The 19296-nt window shown below is 45.8% G+C and overlaps 1 protein-coding gene and 1 long non-coding RNA gene across 6 annotated transcripts; one reads left to right on the top strand and one right to left on the bottom strand.

Annotated features, from left to right (window-relative positions):
• Nucleotides 1-4678: 4678 nt before the first annotated feature.
• LOC308556390 lies at nucleotides 4679-7145 on the bottom strand. Its single transcript, XR_013998699.1, has 4 exons — nucleotides 7044-7145; nucleotides 6838-6947; nucleotides 6394-6604; nucleotides 4679-5994 (listed from the first exon to the last, which is right to left on the bottom strand). It is a non-coding gene; the product is annotated as an uncharacterized lncRNA (long non-coding RNA).
• Nucleotides 7146-7212: 67 nt separating this feature from the next.
• ECSIT (ECSIT signaling integrator) lies at nucleotides 7213-19235 on the top strand. 5 transcript variants are annotated; one of them, XM_081134598.1, is made up of 9 exons: nucleotides 7213-7359; nucleotides 7564-7703; nucleotides 13549-13667; nucleotides 14756-15173; nucleotides 15541-15764; nucleotides 17799-17853; nucleotides 17971-18119; nucleotides 18280-18385; nucleotides 18880-19235. In XM_081134598.1, the coding sequence occupies exons 3-9, from the start codon at nucleotides 13572-13574 to the stop codon at nucleotides 19128-19130; spliced, it is 1299 nt and encodes a 432-aa protein (XP_080990724.1). In that variant the 5' UTR covers nucleotides 7213-7359; nucleotides 7564-7703; nucleotides 13549-13571; the 3' UTR covers nucleotides 19131-19235. The 5 variants fall into 5 exon arrangements, with proteins under 5 accessions (XP_080990724.1, XP_080990726.1, XP_080990728.1 ...); XM_081134600.1 differs by having other exon boundaries at nucleotides 7292-7359; nucleotides 7564-7617; XM_081134601.1 differs by lacking the exon at nucleotides 7213-7359 and having other exon boundaries at nucleotides 7624-7707.
• The last annotated feature ends 61 nt before the right edge of the window (nucleotides 19236-19296 follow it).

The raw sequence follows: 19296 nt of genomic DNA, 5'->3' as shown, positions 1-19296 counted from the left end.
ACAGTCAAGTTGGTAGACTGAGTAAAGCAGGTTGGCCTCCTCAGTATGAGTGGGCCTCTTCTAATTCAAGTTGGAGGCCTGAATAGAATAAAAAGACTGACCCTCCATGGAGTAAGAGAGAATTTCTCCTGCCTGAGTGCCTTTAGCCAGGACATTGGTCTTTTCTGCCTTCAGAAAGAACTGAAACATCAGTGCTTGGGTCTCAAGCCTGTGCCAGATTTCAGACTGGAACTTATAGCATTGGCTTTCCTGTGTCTCCAGCCTGTCAACTAAGACCTTAGACTTCTCAACCTCCATAACCATGTGATTCAAGTCCTTATAATAAATAATATGTATCCTATTATAATATATATTATATGTATTATATATAAATCATATATACAGGGTGGGGCAAAAGTAGGTTTACAGTTGTTCATATGGAAAATATGCCAGGACAGTGTGGCTTAGTGGTTGAGCATCGACCTATGATCCAGGAGATCTCTGTTCAATTTCCGGTCAGGACACATGCCAGGGTTGCAGGCTCAATCCCCAGTAGGGGGCATGCAGGAGGCAACCGATCAATGACTCATCATTGATGTTTCTGTCTCTCTCTCCCTTCCTCTCTCTGAAATCAATAAAAATATATTTAAAAAAGAAAATAGCCCTAGCCGGTTTGGCTTAGTAGTTGGAGCGTCAACCCACAGACTAAAGGGTCCAGGGTTTGATTCCGACCAAGGGCACGTGCCTAGGTTGCAGGCTCGATCCCCAGCCCCGGTTGGGCACATGCAGGAGGCAACCAATCAATGTGTCTCTCTCACATCAATGTTTCTCTCTCTCTCCCTTCCACTCTCTCTGAAAAAGCAATGGAAAAAATGTCCTCGGTGAGGATTTAAAAAAAAATAATAATATTATAATTCATAAATAATACAGGACTAAAACAAAAATAAAATATAAAAAAAGGTCAAATGTTTTCAAATAAATTAAACCAAAGAAAGTAAAAAGTAAATAAATAAATAAATAAATAAATAAATAAATAAATAAATAAATAAATACAGGAATAAATTCTGTTTCCTGTACTCACAACTGTAAGCCTACTTTTGCTCCATCCTGTATATATATATACAGTAGTATTCTATTGGTTCCATTTCTCTGGAGAACCCTGTCCACCTAATACACTTTCTGAACCAACAAATCTTTTTTTTAGAATAGTCCTGCCTGGCCGGGCGTGGCTCAGCGGTTTAGCGTTGACCTAGGATCCAGGCTATTGGGGTTCGATTCCCCATCAGGGCAAATGCCCGGGTTGCAGGCTCGATCCCCAGTCCCCGGGGGCGTGCAGAAGGCAGATGATCAATGACTCTCTCATCATTGATGTTTCTATCTCTCTCTCTCCCTCGCCTTTCCTCTCTCTGAAATCAATAAAGATATATTTTAAAAAATAAATAAAAATAGAATAGTCCTTAGAAGTACAAATGTAAGTGTGAAGGATGAGCTATGTGCAAGAACACTGATTTCAGTGGCCTTTTAATGATGTCATCCTGCCCAGCTGGGCGTGGCTCAGCAGTTGAGCGTCGACCTAGGATCCGGGCGGTCGGGGTTCGATTCCTGGTCAGGGCACATGCCTGGGTTGTGGGCTTGATCAATGACTCTCTCATCATTGGTGTTTCTGTCTCTCTCCCTCTTCTTTCCTCTCTCTGAAATCAATAAAGATATAACAATAAAATAATAATAATAATAATAATGTCATCCTATAGTTCTATCAACAAGGAACAAGTGAGATAGACAAAGATGAAGGCAGGATATGCAGTACTTTGTTTAATTTCAATAAAGGCACTGGTGCTGTGGTTAAGAGTGAGGGCTCTGGATCCATATTCCATGGGTTTGAGACGTACCCTGGTGCTTCCTGGCTGTGTGACCTTGTACAGGTTTTAACCTCTCTGTGCCTCAGTTTTCTCCTCTGGAAAATGTGCATATTAATAGTGCCTGCTTCATGGTTTTATTTATTTACTACTTTATTACTTTTTATTTTGAGATAATTTAAGATTTATAGAAAAGGTGCAAAGACAGCATAGAGTTCCAGTATACCCTTCACCCAGTTGTCCCTACTGTTAACATCTTACACAACCATAGTACATTTATTAAAAGCAAGAAATACCTTGGTAAAATACTATTAATAAACTACAGACTTGATTCAGATTTCTCGTTTTCCTACTCATGTCCTCTTTCTGCTCCAGGATGCAATCCAAGGTCCCTCATTGTATTTAGTTGTCATGTCTCCTTAGACTCCTCCAGTCTGTGACAGTCCCTCAATTTTCATGACCTTGACACTTTTAAAAAGTACTGGTCAGTAGTTTTGTACATCGTCTCTCAGTTTGGTTTGTCTTGATTGGGTTGAGGTTTTCCCATTACTGGGAAGGATACCAGAGAGGTGATGTTCTCTGGGGAGGGGGGGAGGTTATGATGTCACTATGACTCATCGCTAGTGATGTTAAGCTTGGTCCCTTGTTTAAGGTGGTGTCTGCCAAGATCCTCCACTGTGAAGCTATTTTCCCTAGGGTGGTTTTGAGGACTCCATGTTAAAGGATCTACATAGTTCACACGTACCATTGTGGTCTATGTTAATAAATACAAAAAAAATATGTAAATGCTTGTTTGTACTTCTGTAAAGTAAATAAGAGCTGTAACTGCCCCAGGAGGGAAATGCGCACCGGGAGCTCTGAAGCCAGGTATCCAGGTCAGCTTCCCCACCTCCGCCCCGCTGAGCGAGCTAACTGGGCCTGCGCCTTAGTTCCGCGCCCAGCAGACGGCAGTAGCGCCCCCAGCAGCTGCCCGCGTGGCTGCCCACGTGCTGGGGAGGGGCTATGCAAGCCCTCCTGGGCCGGCAGCTGATTGGCTGCAGCGCCTCTCAGATCGGCCAATCACAGGAATCTTGATGGGACAGCAGCTGGACAGAGCATCCTAAGGGTGGCTGAGTCTCCTTGTCAGCATCCTGCATCGTGGAGGCCAAGGGACTGAAGAAATGACTCTATGGGGGAAAATAACCATCCTCCCCTGGAGCCTCTGCTACTGCCAAGCCCCCATTTTATGTGATAATCCACTTAGGTTATTAACAGCTTATTTGGGGAGCCCAGGACTTCCCACTCCAATCTAACCTTATCATCACTTTTTTTAGTAGACCTTTTAAAAAATTGTAGTAAAATATGTAACATAAAATTTACCATTTTAAGTGTTCAGGTTTGTGGTACCAAGCACAATTATGTTGTTGTGCACCACCATCCATCTCCAGGACCTTTTTTATCCTCCAAGACTGAAACTCTGTCACTATTAAATGTCACTAACTCCCCATTCCCTCTCCCTCAATCCCTGGCACCCACCATCTACTTTATGTTTGTATGATAATTTGACTACTCTGGGGACCTCATATAGTGTAATCATACAGTATTTGTCCTCTTGTGACTGGTTTATTCACAAAAGGACAGAATTTCCTTCCTTTTTAAGGCTGAATAAACATTCCATTGTATGTACATACCACACTTTGTTTATTAATTGATCTGTCGATGGACATTTGAATTGCTTTCACAATTGTAAATCATGTTGCTATGAATATGGTGGGTAACTATCTGTTTGAGTCCCTGCTTTCAATTTTTCAGGGTATATACCCAGAAGTGGAATTGCTAAATCATATGGTAGCTCTATTTTTAATTTTTTGAGGAATTTTTTTCCATTGTGACTGAACCATTTTACATTCCTACCAACAGTGTACAGGGGTTCCACTTTTTTCACACCCTTACTAACACTTGTTAGATCCTGGTTTTTTGGTAATAGCCATCCTAATGGATGTGAAATGTTTAAATAGATTTTAAAGTATATCATGTATGTAGAAAAGTATACAAATTATAGCTCAATGAATCAATTGTCACTTTTTAAAACTTTTAAATTGAGATATTAAAGAAAAATGCACAAATATTAATGGATAATTCCATGAACTTTTACATACATATGCACCATGAAATTGCCACACAGCTCAAACTATAAAACATTTATTTGTTTAAAAACTCTTAGTCTATTAATATTAATCATTTTGTTAATCATATGTAGCATTTTACATTTTTAAAAAAATGTCTTTATTGATTTCAGAGAGAGGATGGAAGAGGGAGATAGAGAGAGAAACATCAATGATGAGTCATTGATCAGCTGCCTCCTGCATGCCCCCTACTGGGGATCCAGCCCCCATCCCAGGCATGTACCCTGACTGGGAATCGAACTGTGATCTCCGGGATCATAGGTTGATGCTCAACCACTGAGCCACGCCTGGCCAGGCACGTTTTACGTTTTTACTTCATGAATTTGGAAACAATTTCTAAGCCACTTGGAGAACTTAATTTTCCTGTTTCAAATTAATTTTATATTTCCTTTGGATCTAGCACAAAACCTGTATTTGTTTTAAAATAGGTATAAATAGCCTGGCTGTCCTGGCTCAGGGGTTGAGCATCAACCTATAATCCAGGAGATCACAGTTCGATTCCCAGTCAGGGCACATACCTAGGTTGTAGGCTGGATCCCCAGTGGGGGGTTTGCAGGAGGCAGCTGATCAATGACTCTCTCATCATTGATGTTTCTGTCTCTCCTTCTCCCTTCCTCTCTCTGAAATCAATAAAGATATACTAAAAAATTAAAAATAAAATACATATAAATATTTGTTGAATTAATGAATGTATTTTGATGTTTTGTTTGAGATGGCAGGATGACAGAAGACATGAAATACCTAAATTAATACACAGAACACAGAGAATCAAGCTCTACATACAAGCAAAAAGGAACTAAAAAATGTTATTACAGAAAGTAATGCATTCAAAGTTCAAAAGTAGATTAAGGTTACAAAGATGATAAAAAATCATATCCTAAACAGTTTTACAGTTGCACTTAATTTTTTTACATGCTACAAAAATAGTTGTAAAATATTTCTATTGAACATGGGTCTTTTGTCTTCTCCCCCTCTAGAATGCCAGCTACCCAAGGTCAGGAATCTTCCTTTGCTCACTGCTGTTCCTCAAGGGTTAGAACAGTGACTGGTACAAAGGAGACACTTAATAAACACTTATTGAGTGAACATGAGCCTTCTGGTTATGGAATGGGCACAGCCTCAGGCTCCTCTGCACAACCTCCACCACTTTAGCCCTGAGTCCAAGTCTGCAGCACGGTTTAGGGGAGTTCCTCCACATCTCTTCAATCCCTTCCCATACTCTGCTCTGGGATGTGAGGGCTCCTCCACCTCAGGCCCTGGACAGCGTGATACAGCACATCTACAGAATGTTGAAGATGTCCAGGTCCAGCATAGCCAATGTCAACACCCCTCAAACCTTAAAACATCACAGTGATGCCAGCTATATGACTACAACTATGGGCACACCACTCAGTAAGGCCACTAACAAGTTTCAGGGGCAGCTTGCTGTACTCAACAACCAACTGTGGACAGGAGAGTGGGGGTCATGGTGAGGGAGAAAAAGAATCAGGAGAGGAGCAGGAAGACCCTCACATGCCTCCAGACCCAAGTACCCAAAACTGACAAAGGGCTGAGAACAGACACAAATTGGCACAGAGGTCTTCCAGGTAGTGCAGCCTACCCTGGGGCTGGGGGAAGATGGGAGAAGGCAAAGGTAGAGTAATTAAGCAGGCATGTGGAAGGCAGTCACATGGGGCTGTCATAAGGGACAGTTGCTAGGGTTTAAAGGTTGGGCTGAGCATCAGGACAGTTGTGAAAACTGTCACAGGGAGTTTCTAGGGTTTAAATATTCATTCACTCATTCATTCATTTATTCATTTGGTAACTAATATCTGTTCAGCACCTACCATGTTCCAGGCCCTGTCCCTAATGCTGGGGACAATACATACAACAAACAAAATCTTCCTCTCCTCATGGAGCTTATAATAACGAAGTACACAGGAGATGTTCAAATACGTGGTGAGGAGGGGGGAGAGAGGTGGTGTCCCAGGGACCTTTACTCGAAGTGGTGAAAGCTGAAGAGAGAAACTGCATGGTAACCCAGGAACATATGATATCCTAGTTGCAGTGGATCAGCACTAGGTGTGGAGGGAGGTGGGCAGGGGACTGAATGAATGTGACCCAAGGCCCACCCAGCTGGACCCCATCTGCCATGGAGGAAGTAAACCAGAGGAATCAGCCACAGTCTGTGGGTCAAGAGGAGCAGAGAGCTCACTGACACCTCCCCCGCCCCCCCCGCCCCCACTTCTGGACAGCTCTGGACAGGGTAGCTGGGGGCCTGGCATGGAGGGCTCAGGGCCCTGGGTCAAATTCTGCCTGGGCTGGGGTAAAGAGAGAAAGCAGGCTGGTCCATGAGGCTCCTTAGTTGTGCCATCCTTACTCGGAGAACCTTCCTGGAGGGGTCCCTTACTCACCTGAAGACTTTCAGCAGTGTCCATTGGCTGCCCATGCTACCGGCTCCCCTCGGCAACAGGAGCTCAGAGCGGGGCTGAGAGTGAAGTGGAGCATATCCACCTGGGCCCAGCTGACTCATGGAATGAGACTGATGTTGTCTCCACGGAGAGCAGGCGGTACGGCCTGAGGGCACTGAAGGCCAGGGAGAGGAGGATGGACAGGTCCTGGGGACTGGGGTGGGTGTGGATGAGGGGAGAGGGAGTTAGGCCCCGCCCCTCCCCACCAGGAAGCTTCGGCGTTAGTCCAAGGTGCTCCTAGGCTGGCTTGAGGCTATGGAACACGCGCCGGCAGAGCGCCCAGAAGCTGGCACAAGATAAAGACAGGAGGCTGAACCACGGGAGGGGGTGCCATAGGGACCAGCAGGGACACTCATTGCTCTGTAGCCAAGTCCACGCCCCAGGTACCTCCTCTGTCCGACTGTCCGACTGCCCAGATCCTACAGCCATCGGGGTGGATGCATCATCTCTAATGCTGCCATGCTCATTGGCAAAGGAATTGCCCGGGCATCATGGGCCTGCAGCATAGAAGGGAAAGGTACAAATCCAGTGACCCATACACTGGATCTCTCACACACTTGGGAGTACTTCCGCCTTTACTAGGTCATTCCCACCTGGATTAACGGCCCCCCAAATCCAGCCTCCTAGGCCGAGAAAGAGCCAGTCACTACTTTCCCGTCCATACCCATTCCCCAGGTCAGATTAGCGGTTTGCCTTATTAGGGGCGGGGCTGGCTCGTTTTGAGGCAGTGCCAAGGTCGTTCCCCCTTCCTATTGGTGCTCCTCCCTTGTGGGCGGGGCCTCTTTAAACCTGAGTTCTCGAATTGCTGTCTCCCTCGCGGCCCGTGACCCGGAAGCTCTCCGGACAACATGGCGGCGCCCAGTGGCCAAAGGCAGCCGGCTCAGAGTCTGTGGCCGCCGGTGTTCGTAGGTAGGTTGCGTTTGAGGAGGCGAGCGCCGACTTCAGGGCTGCCGAGCGGCCCGTCCTGTGCCGGCAGCGCGGGAGGGCGGCCCCAGAGGGACTCGGCTGCTGGGCCAGGGCACCATGACCTTTGGGGTGCGGAGCGGGGTCGTGCCTGGGAAGGCCGCCCTCTGTATACCTACCTTCTCACGTCTTAAATCTCCCATTTTGCAGATGAGACAGCTGAGGCTCAGAGAGGTTAAGGCTCTCTCCGCGGTCACGCCGCAGGTGGGCAGCTAGGCTGGAATTCGAACCCGCGTCTGCCTGTCTCTCTCAACGATCTCAGAATCCTGGCAGCCAGCCTCAGAGCTGCTGTAGGTACACACCACCACGTGGTTCAGGTTTATAGATTATAGACATTTTGTAGAAACGGCTCTTTCCATTCCGGTGATACTTGTTAGGCAACTACTGTATACTGGGGGTTGTCCAGGGTGCTGGAGACACAGCAGTAAGGAAGACAGACAAAAATCCTCCATCTTCTGTGAGGGAGCCAGACATTGAACAAATCAGAAATAAAAAAGAATGGGTGATTTCAGATGGTAGTAGTTGCTACAGATGCATTCATCAGGGTGATGGGGGCTTCAGCTAGGGAGTGGGGCTGCTGTCAGGGAAGGCCTTTCATTTAAATATAGGCCTGAATGACCAGGGACAGCTGTGGACTGATCTGGGGGAAGAAATTTCCAAACAGAAGGAAAAGCAAGTGCAAAGGCTCTGAGACTAGAATAAATTTACCTTGTTTAAGAAACAAGTATAGTTGGAGTTATAAGAGTTGAGTTTGGAAGGGTAGACCCTTCTGATTTTTCCTTTTTTTTTTCTTAAATATATTTTTATTGATATCAAAGAGAGGAAGGGAAAGGGAGAGAGAGATAAAAATATCAATGGTGAGAGAAAATCATTGATCGGCTGCCTCCTGCAGGACCCCCTGCTGGGGACTGAGCCTGCAATCCAGGCATGTGTCCTGACCTGGAATCGAACTGAGATCTCGTGGATAATTGGTCGATGCTCAACCACTGAGCCAAGCCCACAGGGCTGATTTTATCTTAAGTGATCTGCCATTAACAATTTTAGGCAGAGAACACTGAATTTAGTTCACACTTTAAAAAGCTCCCCCTGGTTAAGGTGGGGAGAACTGACTGGAGGAAAGTAAAGAAAGAAGTGGGAGGCTGGGAAAGAGGTCATTGGGGTGCTGGCCTGCAGATGGAGAGAAATGAATGCACTTGGGATGGATTTGGAGGTAGTCACCAGGACTACTTGATGGATTAAATGGGGGAGTGAGGGACACAGTGGACTCAGCAGTGACTCCTAGGTTTTAGGCCTGAATGACTAGGAATGGTGGTGTCATTGGCTAGGATTGGGAGGAACAAGTTTAAGCAGGGATGTTAGTTTGGAGCAAGTTAAGTTTGAGACAGCTGGGTATATGCCAACGTGTCAGTTAGGTATGAAGGCTGGAGCTCAGGGCTGGTGATAAACATTTGGATCCATGAGCACATAGATCATCATTTCTCAGACTTTAACACACATAGAACCTGGACTTTGGTTAAAATGCAGATTCTGATTCAGTAGGTCTGGGTTAGGGCTAAGATTTTGCATTTCTAATAAGCTCCCAGTTGATGATTCCAATGCAGCTGATCCCTGGAACACACTTTGAGTGACAAAGGTTTTAATTAGAGTCTTAATCTTAGCTGTACGTGAGAGTCATTGGAGCGTGCTAAAATGCTGATACCTGGGCCCTGCCTCTAGGTATTCTGATTTACTATATCTGAGGTATGGCCTGGGCATGCGGATTTTTAAAACTTCCCTAGATGACTCTACTGTGAAAAAAGTTTGAGAACCATTAGAGCTGCCTACAGGAATACAAAGAAGAGAGGAACAAATTGAATGACACCTCAGGGTAGAAGACATTACAAATCCAGAATGTGGGATTCTACAACCTTATTACTCAAAGTGTGGTCTCCAGACCAGCAGCATCAGCATCACTCAAAAGCTTGTTAGATAAGCAGTAGTCTGGCCCCACCCCAGAGCTGCTGAATCAGAATCGGCCTTTTAACAAGATCCTAGGTGATTTTCTGCACATTTAAGTTTCCAAACATTGTAGACTTTAGAAAAGGAAATGGATCTTGCTGATTAAGTGAGAAACTGGACTGGGTGCTAGGAAGAAAATCAGGAGTGTCAAGCAGGTGGGAGGAAGACTTCACCAGTGCCACATGCTTCTGAGAAATCAAGCAAAATGAGGTCTGAGAAGTAATCACTGGCTTTGGTAAGTATAGAACACACAAGGGTGGTGTTAGTGGAGTGGCTGGGGTAGCAGCCAGTTGGAGTAAGTGGAGCATAGTCTGTAGACACCTCTCAGGAAAAGCTTTTCTGTAAAGGGATCAGAGATGTGAAGCAGAGGCTGGAGGGAGACTTCAGGTCAAAATGGGAGATGCTAGAGAAAGTTTAAATAATGCTAAGAATGATCCAAACACTTCCCAGTTAATTTTGTGAGGCCAGCATTACTCTGATACCAAACCAAACACTAAAACTACAGACCAGTATTTCTTATGAATATGGACACACAAATCCTCAACAAAATACTAGCAAACCAAATTTTAGTAATATATAAAAAGGGTTATATGTCATGATCAAGTGGAATTTATCCCAGAAATGTAAGCTTAATTTAAAAATCTGAAAGTTGGTTAATGTAATACATTGTAATAATAGAAGAAAGGACAAAAGTCACATGATTATTTCAATAGATGCAATTGGATTTTTGACAAAACCCAATACCCTTTCTGATAATAACACTCAGTGTTTCCTCATCTTGGTAAAGGACATCTATGAAAACCCCACAGCCCACACTGATGAAAGGCTGGATGCTTTCCCCCTAAGATTAAGAGCAGCACGAGGAAGTGGCTCTTGCCACTTCTGTTCAGCATTGTACAGAAGGCTCCAGCAAGGGCAAAAAGAAGTAAAAGACATTCAGATTAGAAGGAAAGAAGTAAATCTACCTCTATTTGCAGATGACATGATCTTGTATACAGAAAATCCTAAGGAATCCAATAAAAAGCTATTAGAGCTAATAAATGAGTTGTACAAAGTTGCAGTATACAAGATCAGCATGTAAAAATAAATTGTATTTCTATATACTAGCAATGAACAGTACAGAAATGAAATTAAGAAAATACTCCCATATATAATAGCTTTATAAAGAATGAAATACAGCCCTGGTGTGCCTCATTTGGTTGGGCGTCATCCAGGGCACCAAAAGGTTTGATCTCCAGTCAGGGCACTGCCCTGGTTGTGGGCTCAATCCCTGGTAGGGAGTGTGTGGGGGCAGTGGATCGATGTTTCACTCACATCAATGTTTCTCTCACTCTTTCTCTAAAAATCAATAAGAAATCTTTTTAAAAAATGAATTAGCCCGAGCTTGTTTGGTTCAGTGGTTAGAGTGTTGGCCCGTGTACTGAAGGGTCCCAGGTTCGATTCCAGCCAAGGGCACCTATGGCTGGTTGCAAGCTCAATCCCTTGCCCTCGTCAGGAAGCATGTGGGAGGCAACCAATTGATGTGTCTCTCTCACATCGATGTTTCTCTCTCTCTCACTCTGAAAAGCAATGGAAAAAATATCCTTAGATGAGGATTTAAAGAAAATGAATGAAATACAAATAAATTTAACAAAAGAAATAAAAGACTGAAAACTATAAAACGTTAAGAAATTAAAGCTCTAAGTAAATGGAGGCATAGCTCATGTTCTTGGATCAGAGGACAATATTATTATTATTATTACTTTTTAAACATATCTTTATTGATTTCAGAGAGAGGAAAGGAGGGGGAGAGAGAGAGAGATAGAAACGTCAGTGATGAGAGAGTCATTGATCGGCTGCCTAGTCCGCAACCTGGGCATGTGCCTGACCGGGAATTGAACCCCGATCATCTGGATCCTAGGTTGATGCTCAACCGCTGAGCCACGCCCAGCCCGGCCATTATTATTATTAATATATCAATAGTCCGCAAATCAATCTACAGAGTCAACACAATACCTATCAGAATCTCTGTTTTTTTGCAGAAATTGACAGTTGATTCTAAAATCTATATATAATTGCAAAGGACCAGGAATAGCCAAAACAATCTTATACAAGAAGGGCAAAATTGGACTTACAGTTCCTAATTTTAAAACTTATAAAACTACAATAACCAAAACTGTGGTACTGGCATAGGTTCAACATATAGATCAATGGAATAGAATTGAGAGCTCAGAAATAAACCCTTACATTTATGGTCAATTGATTTTCACCAAGAGTGCTAAGACAGTAAAATAAATTAAAAACATTCTCTTCAACAAACAGTACTAGGACAACTGGATATCCACATGAAGTGAACCCCTTTGTCACACAATATACAAAAATTCAAAGTGGATTATAGACCCAAATGTAAGAGCTAAAAGTCTTAGGAAAAAAACAGAGAAGTAAATCCTTCCTTTTTAAAAAAATAGGTCTTTATTGATTTCAGAGAGAGGAAGGGAGAGGGAGAGAAAGACATAGAAACATCAATGATGAGAGTCATTGATTGGCTGCCTCCTGCACGCTCCCTGCTGGGGATCGAGCCTGCAACCAGGGCATGTGCCCTGACTGGGAATCAAATGGTGATCTCCTGGATCATAGGTTGATGCTGAACTGCTGAGCCATGCCGACCAGGCAAGAGAAGTAAATCTTCATGACCTTGGGCTCAGCAATGGTTTTTCAGATACAACATCAAAAGCAGAGCTATAAAAGAAAAACATTAATGGGACTTGATCAGAATTTAAAACTTGTGCTACAATGATAACAAGGAAGTGCCAAGACAACCCAAAGAATGGGAGAAATTATTTTTAAATCGTAAGATTCCAGTATCCAGAATATATAAAGAACTCTTACAACTCCATAATAAAAAGAGAAATAACCCAATTTTCATAAATGAACAAAGGATTTAACTGGACATTCCTCCACCAAAGATAAACAATGGTCAATAAGCACATGATAAGATGCTTAACATCATTAACCATTAAGGAAATGCAAATTCAAACCTCAAGGATATAGCACTTCACATTCAATAGGATGTTTGTAGTAAAAAAGACAGACAATAAGTATTGGCAAGGACGTGGAAAAATTGGAACCCTTATACATTGCTGGTGGGAATGTAAAATGGTGGAGCTACTTTGGAAAACAGTTTCAGGGGCTCTGCAAAATGTTAAACAGTTATATATCCCAGCAATATGACTTCTAAGTATATACCCAAGAGAAGTGTAAACACATGTTCACACAAAAACTTTTACATGAGTGTTCGTAGCAGCATTAGTCATTATAGTAAAAAAGTAGGAACAACCCAAATGTCCCATCAGTTGATGGATAAATAAAACATCTATACAATGGAAGCTTTTTCGCAATTAAAAGGAATGAAGTCAGATACATGTTACAACATGGATAAACCTTGAACGCTTGCTAAATGAGAGGTGCTAGCCACAAAAGAACATATGATTCCATTTATAAGAAATACTCAGAGTAGGCAAATTTATAGAGATGGTAGATTACTGGTTGTCTAGGGTTAAGGATGAGGGGAAATCAGAGTGATGGTTAATGGGTTTAGGTTTTCTTTTCAGGGTAACAAAAATGTTCTAAAATTATATTACAGTAATGGTTGCCCAATTCTGAGAGTACTAAAAAAAACATTGAACTTTATACTTTAAAAGGGTGGACTGTGTGGTATGTGACAAACTTTAAAAATTACCTGGTAGGGCCCTGGCCGGGTGACTCAGTTGGTTGGAGTGTTGTCCTATACACCGAAGGTTGCAGGTTTGATCCCCAGTCGGGGCTTGTATGGCAGGCAACCCATCGATGTTTCTTTGTCTCTTTCCCTTTCTCTCTTCTCCTTCCTCTCTCTAAAACCAATAAAAACAGTCCTCAGGTGAGGATTTTAAAAAAGAAAGATCTGGTAGGGAGGGGGACCATTGCAGCAAATTCCTCTGTATAGTGAAGTAAGGACCCTTGACTATAAGTCATTTAAACTCCATCTTGCCAATGAGAAAACCAGTGGGGCTGGTGAATTAGCTGTGCAGTCTGGAATGTGGCCTGTGCCCAAGAGGGAGGGTCTCATCTCCATTAGCGGGTGGGGTGCCAGGCTGATGCTGTCTCTTCTCTCTTCTCCAGGTGGTTGTCCAATAAGTGGAGGCATGAGCTGGGCCCAGGCCATCCTGTTAGCTCGGGGCCTCTCTCGGGGCTGGAGAGGCATCTGTGGCGCTGCCCTCACAGGAGCCCCCTTCCCTCAGGTAACTACCAGCCATGCAATCATCAGGTTGGAGGGAGGGAGGCAGGCATGCCTGGGATTTGCTCCCAAGCCCTTTAGAATCCACCCCATGAAGCCAGCACTGGGGGGTCTGGGCTGGCTTGTCTGCTGTGAGAGCCAATTGAATGTTTCTTATTTATTTTTTATGTTTTTATTGATTTCAGAGGGAGGAAGGGAGAGAGAGATAGAAACATCAGTGATGAGAATCACTGATTGGCTCTTCCTGCATGCCTCCTACTGGGGATTGAGCCTACAACCCAAGATGTGCCCTGACTGGGAATCGAACCGCCCACGATCTCCTGGTTCATGGGTCAAAGCTCAATCACTGATCCACACTGGCTAGGCTGCACTTTCTTTTAAAAGGAATAGCTTATTGACTTTTAGAGAGAGGGAGGGAGGAGAGAGAGAAACATTGATGTGAGAGTGCAACATCAATCTGCTGCCTCCTGCACACTCCCTACTGGGGATCAAGCCTGCAACCCAGGCATGTGCCCTTGACCGGGAATCGAACCCCAGTCGCCTGGATCCTAGGTTGATGCTCAACCGCTGAGCCACGCCCGGCCGGGCCTATGGGAACCTATTCTACACACTCTTTCACACCCTTCTTTTTTAAAATTTAATGATATACCTTGAAGATCACCCCAGGTAACACAAGACCTCCTCAGTGTATCTTAGAAAAGCAGGTGCTCCTTGTCCAAGTTCATAGCCATTTGCTTTATCATTTCCTTGCTGATGCACATTGGGGGTCATTTCCACTGACACATCAGATGCAGAGAAGTCATTTGGTGCAGGTGTGTTTAAAGCTGTCAGATTTAAATATCAGATGCAGGATTGCTCCAACAGAGGGTGTGTGTTTGTCCTCGTGAGTACTGTCGAATTGCCTTTGTGCAGGTTTTACCATTGTGTTCTTATAGTCTGTAATGGTGCCTGATCTTGGGTTTGTAACCACAGCATAACTCCTGAGAGGCCCTTAGGGATGCCCACTGGCACCTTTCCCAGGAAGAGCAAGCCTGAAAGTCCCCAAGCGGCACTGGGAGGTACCAGATTCCAGCAGTGGTTCTCTGTCCCCAGGTACCCTGCCAGGCCCCTCGAGGCCTACACTGCAGTGCAGCCACCCACAGCTCTGACTCATCTCTGGTCCCGAGCCCACCTGAGCCCCCACGGGGGCCCGCCAAGGCCCTGTCACCTCATGAAGAGCTGTTTAGGCAGGCACCAGATTGTGTCCGGGACAAGGCCAGCTTTGTGCGAGCCGTGCAGAACTTCGGGCAGCACAGTGTGCACAAGCGGGGCCACGTTGACTTCATCTACCTAGCCCTGCGCAAGATGCGGGAGTACGGCGTTGAAAAGGACCTGGCTGTCTATAACCTGCTGCTTGACGTCTTCCCCAAGGAGGTCTTCCGGCCTCGTAGCGTCTTCCAGAAAATCTTCATCCACTACCCACGGCAGCAGGAGTGTGGGATTGCTATCCTGGAGCAGATGGAGAACCATGGTGAGGCCAGCAGGCTCAGGGTGGAGGAGTGGCTGCCTCCCACTGCTGGGTCTGGGCCCCTCCATTGCTCTAGGGCTCTGATGTGTGTCCTCTCTCTTTGGCCTGCTCCCCCTCCCCCTCTCTTTCAATCTCTCTGTCTGGCTCTTGTCTTTCCTCTCTCCCTCTGGCTTTTCCTTTAAATTCTATCGGATTCTGTCCTTTCTCTCTGGCATCAATTCCCTGACTTCTACTCTTCCTGTCTCTGGCTCTTTCCATCTGGTCCTTGCCATAATTTCCTCTTGGTCCTGGCCCCTCCACTGGTCTCTGTCTTCCATGTCTCCCCTCTCTGCTCCCTTCCTGAGTTTCTGCTGCCATCCACCTGGCACAGGGGTGATGCCCAACAAGGAGACAGAGTTCCTGCTGGTTCAGATATTTGGGCGCAAAAGCTACCCTATGCTCAAGTTCGTGCGCATGAAGCTGTGGTTCTCCCGCTTCAAGAACATCAACCCCTTCCCCGTACCCCAAGACCTGCCCCAGGACCCCGTGGACCTGGCCAAGTTGGGCCTGCGGCACATAGAACCTGACCTCAGCGCCAGGGTCACCGTCTACCAGGTATTCATCCCTGTCCATACCCTTAGTTGCCACCCTGGGCTGGGTCACCCCCTTTAATCAGCCTAGTAGACCATGATTCCAAGCTGAGCCCTCTGCTGGATTCCTGTAGCCCTCACTCCTTACTGCAGCTTGATCTCTGACATCTGCTCCTCCCCTCCTCCCTACATGCACTATAACCCAGGCATCTGCCTTTCTGTTCCATGAGCAATCTGTGCCAGTTCCCTCCTTGGATCTTTACACTTTACACTTACTGCTCCCTCCGTCAGGAACACTGTTCCCTGGGAACTTCGTTCTTCCAGTCTCAGCTCCACTATCCCTTCCTCAGGGTCTCCTTCCTGACCACCACTTCCCTGTACTGAGTTTGGTTGCTTAATCACTGATTCAGTTCCCCGTGTCCCAAGGCCCAGCACAGGGTCTGTCACAGAGCTCAGCAGTTGTTTGTTGAATGACTGAATGAAATATTCCATACCTCTACCCATGTCCTGAGGGCCCCACTCATGCTATGCCACAGAGGGGATCCAAAGAGAGCCCCTCACAGCATTTGTCTGGTCATGGAGGCCAACCCTGGATAACAGTTTCCCTCAGAACCACTGGTTCTAAGACAGAGAAGCCCTGGGGTCCATGGTAGCCCAGAAGGGGCAGGGAACCAGGAAGACTTCTTGAAGGTGGTGAAGGTGAGCTGGGCTTATTTACTGATTTGAGAGAGTGAAAAGGAGGGAGGGAAGGAGAGAGAAAGAAACATCAATTTGTTGTTCCACATATTTATGCATTCATTGGTGGTTTTTTGTATATGCTCTGACAATGCTCTAACCAACCGAACTACCCGGCTAGGCATGGTGTTAAATTTGAAATGGAAAATCAGTATAAATATATTGTCCAGTAAAAGGGCCCAAGAGCAAAACATTTACTTTTTCCACCTCCAGAAGTATACTTTTAAAAGTGTTCCTCCTAAAAGAGGTCAAATATATGGTAAAAAAATATTTGACTTTGGGTGATAAACAGATGATGTATCATAGAACTGTACACTTGAAAACAGTATAATTTTATCAACCAATGTCACCCCAAGAAATATAATTTTAAAAAAAGAAAGTGTTTCTCCAGTGGCAGAGTATTACACACCTTCTGCATCTTGCCTTTTGCTGATTTCACTTAATAATATGGTTGGCGGTCCAGTCTATGTGCCCATAGACCCACCTGAATTTTTTTTTTTTTTTTAAATATATTTATTGACTTCAGAGAGAGGAAGAGAGAGGGAAAAAGAGCTGAAACATCAGTGATGAGAGTTATTGATCAGCTGCCTTCTGCATGCCCCTGATAGGAATCAAACCGCGATCTCCTGGATCCTAGGTCCATGCTCAACCACTGAGCCACACCCACGCCTGGCTGGGCGGCCCACCTGAATTTTTAACCTGAATGGATGGACAATGTGTGTGCCAACAGTTGTCCACTCTCAGATATTTCAGTCAAAGTGTATGCGTACTTTTTAAAAAATTAAGTTTCACTTAGTTTTTTGAATCACATTTAGTGTGTATGAAATTAAGAAAATACAAAAGGGTATTCCTTCCTTCCCTGTCCTCCAGAGGCAAACACTGACTTATTTCTTATGTCTCCTTCCTAGAATATTCTGTGTGAAGTTTTTTCTAAGTTTCACAAGCATTGAGTACTTACTATGTGCCAAGGACTGCTCTTGGCATTTTAGAACCATCTCAAGTGAGTGTGGTTATTACCCCCATTTCAATCAGAGAAACTGAGGCATAGGTACAGCAACTTGGCTGTGGCCACATAGCCTATGGCAGAGCCCAGATTTTAACACAGGTAGGTGGGCTCCAGGGTTCCCACTGTGTGAGCATCTTAAATGTTAGTAGCAGCCATTATTCTGACTTGGATAGAAGTGAGGACGGGTGGGCTTGAGTGACATTAAGAGGCCCAGTAGACAAGCCCAAAATTTACTGGAATCCCTCCTTCCCCATTTATCCCCAGCTCCTCTGTAGGGTCTGGAGGCCACAAGCTTCCACTCCTACTCTTTCTTTGCAGATGCCTTTCTCCAAAGACTTCACAGGTACAGATCCCACAGAGCAGCATATCGTAGGTAAGTCCCTGTGATTAGGGCAGCTGGGTTATCACCAGGCCTGCTGAGTGGATTTCCTGGGCCTTTGGACAAAGCCACACAGCCAGGGCCCCTTGGGCATGCGTGTCGCCACACCAGGTATCCAGACTCCCGATCAACAGGCTGCCCTGGCCCGTCACAACCCAGCCCGGCCTATCTTCGTCGAGGGCCCCTTCTCCCTGTGGCTCCGTGACAAATGTGTCTACTACCACATCCTCAGAGCAGACTTGGTGCCCCCTGAGGAGAGGGTAAGGGCCAAAATCATGAGTGGGGAGTGGGCTGGCACTGCCCTGAGGTCTGGTGAGGGCTCACAGATTGGGGTGGGGGTGACAGTTCCTGGTGATGGTAGGGGGGAGGCTGCAAGATCCTGGGCTCTGACCCTGCCTGTATCCCCCCTTCCCGGGGTAGGAAGTGGAAGAGATTCCAGAGGAATGGAACCTCTACTACCCGATGCAGCTGGACTTGGACTATGGGAGAAGCGGCTGGGATGACTACGAGTTTGACATCAATGAAGGTAAAAACTGGGATGAGCAGGACTCCAGACACAGCATTGGATGAGGTATGGCATGTGGGGTTGAGGGATGGGGCCCAGGACAAGACCCAGACCAGTTACTAAACACAGACCCAGCAGGTGCCCAAGTACACACATACACCTGAGGGGCACCAGGCCTGTCATTTCTCTGTCATGGAGCACCTCTGTGCTGGCTACTGAGTGTGACCAGAACAGGGCCAGTGGGGGAACAGGCAAGTTATATTCTTGGGGTCTCAGGAGGAGCATAACACCCAGCCTCATGTGGGGAGTGGGAGGACTTTACCATGGAGTCTTGAAGAACCAGGAAGCATCACACAGGAGAAGCATGGAATGCGTAGTTTAAGCAGAGTGCATATCCTGTGCAAAGACTTGGATACACAAGGAAACCGAAAGGGAGCTTAAAGCCCCTGCTCTTGACCTGGAAGGGGTGTGGGCATGCCACTGCACAAACTCTGAGGGCCTTTCTCTCCCAACAGTGGAGGAAGGCCCTGTCTTCGCCATGTGTATGGCGGGTGCCCATGATCAGGCCACACTGGCCAAGTGGATCCAGGGCCTGCAGGAGACCAACCCAGCCCTGGCCCAGATCCCCGTGGTCTTCCGCCTCGCAGCGTCCACCGGGGAGCTCCTGGTGTCGTCCTCAGGACAGGAGGAACCGTCCCTGCCACCACGGGAAGTGCAGGAAGAAGAGGAAAATAATCCGCAGCGGCAGCAGCAGGGCCAGAGCTGAGGCCTGAGCAGGCACAGGGGCACAGGCTTGGACTGGTGTGGAAGCAGGAGATGACCTTTGTACAGCAAATAAAAGTTTTCCGGTTTGGGGCTGCCTTCTCTCCTCTGGCAGTGTGGCATCCCTGCTCCTTTAATGCCTGGTGGCATGGCTTTTCAAGGGCTCTTCA

The sequence above is a fragment of the Miniopterus schreibersii genome (genome assembly GCF_964146895.1).
Source record: "Miniopterus schreibersii genome assembly, chromosome: 4".
Taxonomy (NCBI): Eukaryota; Metazoa; Chordata; class Mammalia; order Chiroptera; family Miniopteridae; genus Miniopterus; species Miniopterus schreibersii.
Note: the sequence above shows the minus strand (reverse complement) of the source record. Positions and strands in the feature narration are given on the sequence as shown.

Bases quoted from the DNA above. Each gene is read 5' to 3' on its own strand.
- ECSIT (XM_081134598.1), top strand. From the start codon at position 13,572: ATGAGCTGGGCCCAGGCCATCCTGTTAGCTCGGGGCCTCTCTCGGGGC. The intron at 17,854-17,970 runs GTAAGTCCCTGT...TCGCCACACCAG, and splicing joins CACAGAGCAGCATATCGTAG to GTATCCAGACTCCCGATCAA. The intron at 18,120-18,279 runs GTAAGGGCCAAA...TTCCCGGGGTAG, and splicing joins TGGTGCCCCCTGAGGAGAGG to GAAGTGGAAGAGATTCCAGA.